The sequence below is a fragment of the Austrofundulus limnaeus genome, unplaced genomic scaffold (assembly GCF_001266775.1).
Source record: "Austrofundulus limnaeus strain Quisiro unplaced genomic scaffold, Austrofundulus_limnaeus-1.0 Scaffold13, whole genome shotgun sequence".
NCBI lineage: Eukaryota > Metazoa > Chordata > Actinopteri > Cyprinodontiformes > Rivulidae > Austrofundulus > Austrofundulus limnaeus.
In genome coordinates this window covers 1,917,076-1,928,081 of record NW_013952415.1, presented here as the reverse complement: position 1 = coordinate 1,928,081, position 11,006 = coordinate 1,917,076, and the positions used below count along the sequence as shown (strand labels likewise).

At 39.5% G+C, this 11,006-nt stretch overlaps 1 protein-coding gene across 1 annotated transcript; it reads right to left on the bottom strand.

Moving 5' to 3' along the window:
* Positions 1-1,115: 1,115 nt before the first annotated feature.
* gtf3c5 (general transcription factor IIIC, polypeptide 5) lies at positions 1,116-10,883 on the bottom strand. Its single transcript, XM_014002441.1, has 11 exons — positions 10,584-10,883; positions 9,866-10,064; positions 9,576-9,786; positions 7,175-7,355; positions 6,937-7,041; positions 4,894-5,008; positions 4,732-4,812; positions 4,556-4,644; positions 2,725-2,807; positions 2,505-2,647; positions 1,116-1,420 (listed from the first exon to the last, which is right to left on the bottom strand). Exons 1-11 carry the CDS (start codon positions 10,782-10,784, stop codon positions 1,209-1,211), a joined length of 1,620 nt encoding a protein of 539 aa, XP_013857895.1. The 5' UTR covers positions 10,785-10,883; the 3' UTR covers positions 1,116-1,208.
* Between the last annotated feature and the right edge of the window lie 123 nt (positions 10,884-11,006).

Here is an 11,006-nt window from a genome sequence, read left to right as displayed (position 1 = left end):
GTTTTAAACCTGAATAAAAAATCAATACAGGGCTTTAGAATATCGATACAGTATCGGGAAATGAAATATCGCGATATTTAAGTGTATCGATATTTTCTTACACCCCTAGTATCTCCTTGAATCAGTGCTAATAAGTAACGGAATAAACTGTGATGTTTGTCCAACTTTCCTATAAGTTTTATTAAATTTCTTTCTTTCTTTTGTTGCAAATTAGTCACAAAGCTGCACTTTTCTGACTCATGGAGACTTTATTGATCAATTAAATGATCGAAACAAAACATTTATAAATTAAGTTTCTTTTAATTTATTTTCTTCTAAGATCATTTTATGTTGTTTTTTTTAAATAAAGACGGCAGTTTGCTCAAATCCCCTTCAGGAAAACCCTCGGAACATTATAACGTCATGTCAGAAGTTTAGAAACCAGAACAATTTGATAAGAAATGTTTGAATCTAACATCATGATGCGCTCGTGGAAACTAGCCGATGCAATAAAAGTTATTTTCACGCCTTAAACAAGTCTTCAAGAAGCCAAATTTCCACAGTTAAATCAAAAAATACAGAAAAACAAAACAATTTGACWAGTTTTATCTGATCTGTTTGATTTTAACTTATAAAACAGGACATTGAATCATTTAAATAAGACAATCGAACAAGAATAAAGCATAAATCAAAGAAAAAGACTTTTAGAAAAGGTTTAATAAGTTATTTTTAGTGTTTCAGTTTGTGCCGTCGACTATCAGGAACTTTAGTTTGAACAGCTGTTTGACGCGACTCAAGATCTCAGGAGTTTTTAAAGTTAATCCTCATTTMTTCAACAGTCATGAGGCACAAAATGTTTATTATGAACCACAAATTATATTAGTTTTCATACAGATTTCATGTAAAATCCCCATATTTACAAGATATTTAATGTTTCACATTATAAACCAGATCAACTGTGGTACTTTGGGATAATATTTTGTTGTCTTTTTGTGATAATTGTGTGTTTTTATGTCAAATAAAGACCGAATAATGTAAATATGAGAAAATCTAATGTTTCTGTTCTTTTCATGAAAATGGTTTCTTTTGTTTTTTTTATTTTGAGGATGAATATCAACAAAAAGAAAGCTGTTAAACATGATTTTATTACTTTTTTATTTTCATATTATCAAAATGAAAAACATTTTACAGAAACAGATAAACTTTTATAAGCAAGACGAGTCGTTTTGTCACATATAGTCCAGGATTTCTGTCTCCATCTCGTTTTCGCTTCCCTCAGACGGCTGAAATTCATCTTCCTCCTCCTCCTCATCTTCTTTATTCTCACACTCCACTTCCTCCTCCTCCTCCTCTTCTTCCTCCTCCTCCTCCTCCTCTTCATCATCCATCTCTGGGGAGCTCATATTTAGGCGTCGTCTTTTTTTAGACACTTGAACAAAGGCTGAAAATAAAACAGAGAAAAATATTTCACAAAAATACTTAAAAACCTCAAATGAATTGTAGTTTTTAAGATAAAAACACATTTTCACCACATAAAAGGAGAGTTCGGTTCTTTTACAGTGAATCTCTGAGGAAAGGTTTTGAACAATCACTAACCTACCTGCTGSAGATCGCTCTGCGAGTGACCTCCGTTTGGAGAAACAGGAGCTTAACTCTGATCAGATCGACGAGCTGACCGCTAATCTGCAGGAAGTGCTTCGTCTCATCCACAAATCAACACAGGAAAAACACACGGAAATTTTAAAAAAGGCGCCCTCTAGTGGTCGTCTGCAGTAGAGGTTTTCAATCTACGTAAAACAATACTGGTCCTGCAGAGCCACTATCCTGCATGTTTTAGACGCTCCTCCGCTTCGACACACCTGCTTTGAATTAACGATGGATCAAGAGGCTTCTGCAGAACCTAAAGACCCGCTGAGGAGCAAGAAAACAACTAAAGCCTGCAGGATAGTGGGCCTCGAGGACCAGGGTTAGAACTCAGTGTTTAAAACCGTCGTTTGAACCTAAACAGTCACATGAACCGTTATTCTGTTTTTGAATTAGCCGCTAGCTTGATAATCCAGGCAGAAATAAACTCTATTTCTCCAAACGCCTATCTGCAGCAGGTAAGATGATTGCTCACAAATGTTTCTGAAACGCCCGCTTCAAAAGGTTTGAGGCATCGTTTTAAGGCAGCAGTTTAGAGAAAAGAAGAGATTTATGAAGATAAAAAAAATAAAGTCCCAAAATGAGACTCGTGAGCACCACGCCCAAAACTGCACTTCCTGTTTTCCATTTCCTTTAACGTCTCTTAAGATTTGTCATTTAAACATGGACGTGTTTGGCATCGGCTAGAAGCTCGTAAAAAAAAAAACATTTCTACATCCACCGAACAGCTCAAACCACAAACTGTTGAATCAGAAAGGAAACAAATTGTAGAAAACGGCACAAACTTTAAAAAAAACCCTCAGGGYTGAAGAGATGCTAATTAGCTTAGCTGAACAAATAAAAAAAAGAGTTCTAAATGGTTCTAGCTTCAGTTTCCTTGCCTGGTTTCTTGGCTCTCACGACCTTCTTGATCATGGTCGAGATGATGTCCCTGAGTTTGTCGGTGGTGCCGAGGACACACCAGCCATCGCGCTCGTCACACTCCTGCTCTTTACCGYTGTTCTGCTGCATCACCTCTTTGATACTGAACAAACAACAACAACTTTCAGGATTTTACTGCCGACTTCACGTCACGTCGCCAGGCGGGTGYGTGCGTCGTACCTGTCCACTTCTAGATCACAAAGCTGGTAGAACATTTGTCTGTGAGGGGGCATCATCCCATCCCTGAAAATGTAGAAGGACTCCTGTGGAGGTAGAGCAGAGATCTGGTTTAACTTCTTCTTCTTTGGTTTTTTTAAACTGGCAGCGTGAGTGTGAACAGCTCGCTGAGACCAAACACCGTCAAAAACCTGGTGGAAGCTACTGCTAAACCGCTAATCTTTACCATCAAAACGGTTCATAAAGCGTCCAAGTCTGGTTCAGGGTTGAGTTTTCTTCTCCAAGAGGTGGAGCTACAGCGCTGATGAGCTAACACACATCCTGCACCGCAGCAGAGGAAATAAGTGTTTCACCTCTTGTTTCTGCTAATTTACTTGTTTTATTTAAACACTTCAACATTAAAATACACATATTTGTTTGTCCCAGATTAAAGCAAAGATGTGYTTTTTGTTTCACTTTATTTTGCAACAAACTCAGGAAAKGCARTTTCAAATGTGCGTTCATGTTGAATGGTTTGAGTGTGTCCCGCATTCTCCACATACGCCCTTAGCCCCGCCCATTTTGGGTACTATTTCCGACCKTACGCAAAATCTGCATTTTTACGGACTTCGRTGAAKTGTATTACCCACAATTCMTGGCTGTGTGTGACATTTGGAATGAAAAGGCAGAAATCTGGCAAWGTCCACTGAGCACCTTCCAGTTTAGWGGTGGCAGTAATGAGTAATGAGTCTGCCAACCACCAAKAAAACCAAAAGAAGAAGAACTGAGTTCTCATACTCTGATGTATCAGCCTCCTTCGCTTCATGTRCGTTCTTCTCCTRAAAGCCATTGCTTTTTGTAGKTCTACTATCATTTTTAGCAATATAAATGCCAAAACAAGTGACTGGTCCCGCCATGTTGGATGTCGCAGTTACGACGCAGAGGCGCAAGTCGATGACGTAATCCGTACCGTCCCAATCCTCAATTGTTTTGCACATTTGTAACCTGCGCACTTGGACTGAATCCACACTTCACAGAGAGGTGTAGGGTGTGCACYGAGTATTGGGACTGGGCCTAGAAAGTATTCTCTTTTTGTTTCCATCGACGTTTTTTAACGCGCATTTTGAAGTATCGCGTCAGAAAATGTGAACGGAAACGGCTCGAGTCGAAAAAACTTCCTCCGATTCGCAAAAAAAAGTTGATACGCTCGCTTGAGGTGGTGTTTTGGGTTTTTCGAAAAAGAGTTAATGTGCAAAAGGAGAGATGGACATTTACCTCACATGTTGATCAGCTGTTCTCGCTGTCTGAACGGTACCAGAGCGACTGCAGCTGGACCCTCCTCCCACTGTCGGCATATTCTCCGTTATTCCCGTAAGGTGAAGAGAATCACATTTCTTTCTCTACGTCTCCAGACAGCAGTAACGTCACCAGAACTAGCTGATATGACAGAATAATTCCTGAAAGTAGCAACACATACCTGATAACTTCTCTCCATTTTCCTGAGATGTGACTTTTACTTCCTGTTTACTACAAATATGCGTCTGACGGAACTGATTTGTTCAAGCCAGTTGATGGAAACACGTCTGATTCGCATTTTGTCGGTTTTATCTTTTTGCGAAATTTTAAAATTTGCTCAAAATTTGAATTGAAATTGGATGGAAACATGGCTGCTGCTACATGTGAAAATCTAAATATTAGTCTTTATCTGAGTCGCGGCACAACGTATTGAAAACTTATTAGCGGTAAGACAAACAGCCTGTGTTATACAGTGAGTTAAATCTGATTAATTATTTTAAAGTCAGCAGAGCTGTGCCCACCAATAAGAGCTGCCTTGTAGTTAAAAAAAAAAAAACACCTTCAGCTGGTACGAGGCTGGAGCTGAATCCCGACTGCAGCCCGGACCCTCTGGTGGGGGGATATCCATCACTGTAGCTGCCTGAGGGCCTGAAGAAAACATCTACACTCAATTCACAGATTTACATCTAAATCTACTCAGTTTCTTTACTTTACTGATTTAAAAACAAACTTCACCTGCTTTGTTGATGGTGATTGGTAAATTGTAGTTCAGGGCGCTCCTTTTGGCTTTCACAGGTATGTTGGGTAATAAATAACCTAAAAAACGAGAGGAAAAAAACTGATTTTAAGGTGCGTTTATATTTAAAGTAACGAGAGTTTCAACAGATTAAGTTTTACCGTGTTTGGTGCTGCAGCGGACCCTGAAGTCTAACATCTGATACTTCTTGGACTCTGGGCTCTTTCGGGGGTCGTAGCCCAGACGAACCCACAAACTCCTCCAGGGTCCGGTCACCTAYGTGTGAGCACAGAATGAGACAACACTGAGAGGCTTTATAAAGCTACAACAGGGCCTACAAAATTCATAAAAAAATTCCTGGTTGGACTCATCACTGTACAGTTCTTTCAGAATTATGTTTTGTATAGTGGTATTAATTTATATTTTCAGATCTTCCAAGGTGCCAATTATGCAACTGTCTGTGCATTGTTGCCCAAATCAAATTCTGGAAGTGGTCATTCAACTAGATCTGTTACAAAAGGACAACTGATATTACCAACTTTTAAAAACTGTTACGGCCAGAGGTCTTTCTTCTATGTTTATACTAAAGCATGGAATGACATTCCTCAAAACATAAAGTCCATTTCAAAACTACAGCCCTTTAAGAAGAATCTTGTCTGCCATCTGCTGGACACTTTCTGTTGTGCTCATATTTAGACGTCCTATTTTGCAAATGCTGCCTTTTTGAAATTTGGTATGCTTGTTTGTCTTTGTGTCTATGTTGTATAATGATGTGATTGTGATGCTGTATTTCTGAGTGTTTTATGTGTTGCAGAACAGGAACCTGCTGTAAAACAGCAATTATGCTGAGTCAGGCTTGATTTTTAATMATCTTTTCCTGTTAAATAAATAAATCAAATCAAAATCAAACAGATGATCTGATGAAGTCATATTTGTAGCCTGTTTAGACTAACTGAATATTTTTTTATTTTCTTTACTTTAAAATGAAAAATGGAAATGTTACAGCGCCCCCTGTGGGCACAGTACAATAACTTAAAGAGATCCCTGATTAGTTGTAACATTAGACTTTATTTGATAAACATTTATTTTAACTGTAAAATAAAGACTGTAAAAATACTGTAGGCTGTTTAGTTTTGTCCATTTTTAAAAATATATTTTAACAGGAATAGGGCCATTTTATTTACACACAAAGCATTCTGGGTAAATGATGACGTGGATAGGTCCTCGGTGTGAGGCTGCTAGCGAGCTATATCCACCCTGAAGGTTAATCTTGGACAATATCTGATGATCGACTCTTAAATGAAACCAGAGAGCGTTGACAGAGAGGAGAAGGTAGAAATGACTCAGCCTGGAACTGAAAATATGGATGGAGGACAACAGAGCTGCTTCATGGAAGAASAACCTCAGCTTAGCCTGTTAGCTTTAGCACTGACGCTATATTGCCTTATACATATTAGTTCAGCGCTAGTGCGACAAACTAACAAGCTAAACTGAGGTCCTCCATCCATATTTTTGCGTTCCCCTCTCTGTCATGTGGATGGAGGACCTCAGTGACGAGAGGAGAATGTGTAGCTCTGAGCTAATACATATATATGGAGAGAGCATGGGGGCTAACCCTAAAGCTAACAGGCTAAGCTGAGGTTGTTCTTCCATGAAGCAGCTCTGTTGTCCTCCATCCATATTTTCAGTTCCAGGCTGAGTCATTTCTACCTTCTCCTCTCTGTCAACGCTCTCTGGTTTCATTTAAAAGAGTCGATCATCAGATATTGTCCAAGATTAACCTTCAGGGTGGATATAGCTCGCTAGCAGCCTCACACCGAGGACCTATCCACGTCATCATTTACCCAGAATGCTTTGTGTGTAAATAAAATGGCCCCGTTAGTTTAAAAATTATAAAAACTAAACATCCTACATTATTTTTCCAGTCTTTATTTTACAGTTAAAATATATGTTTAGCAAATACAGTCTAATGATTTACCTAATCATGGATCCCTTTAAGAAGTTTCAAGGTTTAAATTCACTTTTTTTAAGAAATAGGTTTAACAAAGTAGGTTAAAAAAATGAAACAAACAGAAAAATCTGCATTTTTTAATGCTGAAGATGTAAAAAAACTAATAAAAAAACATTTGTTGATTTATGCACCAAACCAGCACCAGCTAAGTTCCAGTTTTATTTAGGCRTGACGGGCCGAGGTGACACCTCACCATGTAGTAGGCGTAGACGGGCAGCAGCAGCTTCAGTTTCTCAGGGTGGATGTCGAGGTTGGCCTTGAGCGCGTTCCGCGACCAGATGGGCCGGCTCTCAAACATCTAAGCACCGGGAGATAAGATACCGGCGTGAGGGGAAAAAAATAACTCAACAACATTGCGTAACGTGATTATATATCAGAACGGTAACACTGTTGATCTTGGTCGTGACCCGAGAAGACAGCTGCACAAATACCTCCCTCATCTTCTCCTCGACCCGCTTGTCGCTCTCCTTCTGGCAGAGYCGATCCCAGTTCAGCCGGGCCGCCTCCAGGCACTCGGTCGGCACCGTCGGGTCGGTGAAGGTGACGAAGATGGCGTTGTGCGGCCGTCGGGCGCGATTCAAGCCGATGACATTCTTACCGACAGATAACTGGCTGTGAACAGAGGAGAGGGGATTTTAAAGGAAAGAAAAGAAAATAAAACAATGACCTTTTATGCTAAAATGCGAGCTGAGTGACTTGGCTGAAAAAAATCGGAACAAAATGATTAAAGTTCCTGAGATGTGCTTATTTTCTAAATACAAAAAGTCAAAGAAAAATCAAGAAACTTGGCATAAAACACATGATTTTACCCATTTTGTTACATAACTATCATGTTTTCTTTTGAACTTGTCTCAAAGTGAAACAGGAAGTGACATCAAAGGGGAAATTTCTTGTCTTTCTTTATTAAAACTATATTTTTTGAACTCTGACTTTTCTTCACCTGATGACTCAAAATAACCTAAACAAACATCAGATTCTTCTCTACAGTCTGTGTTGTTGAACATTTTAACAACGCTCTGTTTACATGCAGACTTTCCCCTTTGACATCACTTCCTGTTACATCACATTTATTTATTTTGAGATACGTTGTCCATGATGGCGGCGGTGGCGGCAGATGTATGTAGCTGTGCGGTGTCGCTGCAGGAAAATACATCCCAATTGGCTTTACAGGCATCTGCAGGTCTGTTTTTGACCAAATTTAGCTCGGCTTTAGTGTTGCTGTTACTCTGTATGCTACATAAAACTGCTGTAAAACAGCAATTATGCTGAGTCAGGCTTGATTTTTAATAATCTTTTYCTGTTAAATAAATAAATCAAAATCAAATCAAATCATGTTATCGTTCCAAATATGTATTCATGTTTATTACAGAAATTTGACATCACAATTACTTTAAAGTTAAAACGAGCCAAACTAAAAAAAAAAAATCAAAAAAGCAAAAAGGTAGCAAAATAGTAGCTACAGCCAAAAAGTAGCAAAAGGCTAAACAACAGTAGCTAAATGTGAGCATATGGCAACAAAAAGTTAGACGAAAGATAAAAAATGTTAGCTAGAGGTAAAAGGAGAAAAAGACTAAAGGGAGCAGAGCACCTAGCTAAAAACAAAGTAGCATAAAAGCTGAAGCAGATCTCAAAGTAAACATTATTGAAGGAGCTGAAGAGATTTTCACAGAGCCTGTCAGGTGACAACAGAGAAGTCATTTAAAATTATCTCGAGGATATGTGTTGTTTATCTTGTGGCCACATGTTGTTTATCTTGTGGTCACGTTACTTATCTCATGACAGAGTTTTTATCTCATGGTCACGTTTTATTTATCTCATGGCCAAGTGTTTTTATCTCATGGTCACGTTATTTACCTCATGGTCACGTGTTATTTATCTCATGGTCCCGTGTTATTTATCTCATGGCCAAGTGTTTTTATCTCATGGTCACGTTATTTATCTCATGGTCACGTGTTATTTATCTCATGGTCACGTGTTATTTATCTCATGGTCACGTGTTATTTATCTCATGGTCACGTGTTATTTATCTCATGGCCAAGTGTTTTTATCTCATGGCCAATGTTATTTATCTCATGGTCACGTGTTATTTATCTCATGGTCACGTGTTATTTATCTCATGGTCAAGTGTTATTTATCTCATGGTCATGTTATTTACCTCATGGTCACGTGTTATTTATCTCATGGTCACGTGTTATTTATCTCATGGTCCCGTGTTATTTATCTCATGGCCAAGTGTTATTTATCTCATGGTCATGTTATTTACCTCATGGTCACGTGTTATTTATCTCATGGTCACGTGTTATTTATCTCATGGTCACGTGTTATCTCATGGTTACGTGTTATTTCATGGTCACGTGTTATTTATCTCATGGCCATATGATATTTATCCCATTGCCATGTTTATATCTCATGGCCAATTGTTTTTATCTCTTGGCCACATGTTTTTATCTCTTGGCCACATGTTTTTATCTTGGCCATGTGTTATTTTTCTAGGGCCACATGTTATTTTATATAGTGGCCACATGTTTATCTCGTAGCCAAGGGTTAATATCTAGTAGGCAAATTTTTATCTTGTGGCCATGTCTTATATACCTTGTGGCCATGTGTTATCTCGTGGCCACATCATTTATCTCATGGCCATGTGTTATTTTATCATGTAGATGAGCTTTTTTCTCATGGCCAACTGTTTTAAATCTTGTGGCCATGTGTTATTTTCATGGCCATGTTCATGTTCATTATCATGTAGATTAGTTTTTTCTCATGGCCAACTGTTTTAAATCTTGTGGCCATGTGTTATCTATGGCCACATTATTGTAGGTTTTGGTCACCTACCTGGACGCCGAGGAGTGTCCATGGGTGTCGGGCCGGTAGAAATAATCCACAGGGTTGTCGAGGCGCGAGAAGATGGCCGGGGGCAGGAAGCAAGGCACGTCCCGCTGAAAGAAGGCCTCGCTCTCAGGTTTACAGAGGATGATTTTGTCGTACAGAGACGTGTCTTTCCCATCCTGTGAATGCACGGCGAGGCACTGAAAATCTGCCATCCCTGCGAATAAGAAAACAAAACACCTCATGAGTACTTTGTTCTGTTAACTTTCCCCCCTCCAAAGATTTCCCCATCCTACCCTGGAATTTGTACGTCGTCCCAACGATTCCCACGATYTCCATGCGGAGCTCGGCATCTTTAGGGTCTTTCTTTCGCGTCCGCCGCCGCACCTTCAGGAGGAGGTTGCTGGCCGGGAGGCGGTTTCCACACACGCWGTGACAGAAAGGGTCTTGGGGTCGGAAACGCAGCTCGAGGCGCCTGTTGGCGTCACCGTAGGTCTGAGGGGGGCGAACAAGACAAGTCAACGGTGGGATTAGTGCAGCTTCCTGATCGTTGATTTGAAAAATAAATTCTGCCATCAGTGATGRAAATGTTGCTCTATCCACTGCACTTGTAAAAAAAAAACAATTCATGGACTTTAATATTATTTTTTGTCTCACAACTACAAGCTAWAAGCAGCAAGAGTAGCTAATAGCATCCATCTACCTATCAGGACYAGCCATAAATACAATAAATGTTTATATTTACATATTAATATATATATTTCGGCTACTAAGTTAGAATAATGAGAATATSCACTGATTACAAAGAGGAAAAAGTACCCAAAAAATCATTTATCATCTTCCTCTATCCCCCAAAAGTACTTTTTTCACCAACAAAATAATGAAATAATAAGTTATTATATATTTCTGATAATAAACTCGATATTTGTGGTGGATAAAATTGGTTATTTAATAAAAAAATACCAGATTAAGACCCAGATTAGAGATTATCGTGATGTTCTCCGTTTTCCTCACTTTGCTTATCGTCTGCTCTCCTCCCAGAGTCTCCAGCATCTTGTCCACGCTGCTCACCACCGCCGGATACTCCACACACACCAGCTTCTTGTCCCGCAGCTCCACGGAGCTCGAGCCGCCCGGAACGGYGTCTTCCGCCGGACCTGAAAAGCTGAGCTCTTTCAGAGTAAAGTTCACATTYACCGGAGAGGTGCCCGTCATCTCAACCGTCTTCAAAGTCTTACATGACACAGGAGGTCCGGCTAAACCGCGCAGGTTAGCGAAACCCGCTTTGAAAGCGGCCGGAAACAGTTCACGGTGGGAGCGTGTCCGATTTGAAAATAAGACCGTGCGGAAACGGATGCGGAAATGAAAGGTTCTGCAATCGAATTTTATTTTATTTTATTTTATTTTATTTTATTTTATTTTATTTTATTTTATTTT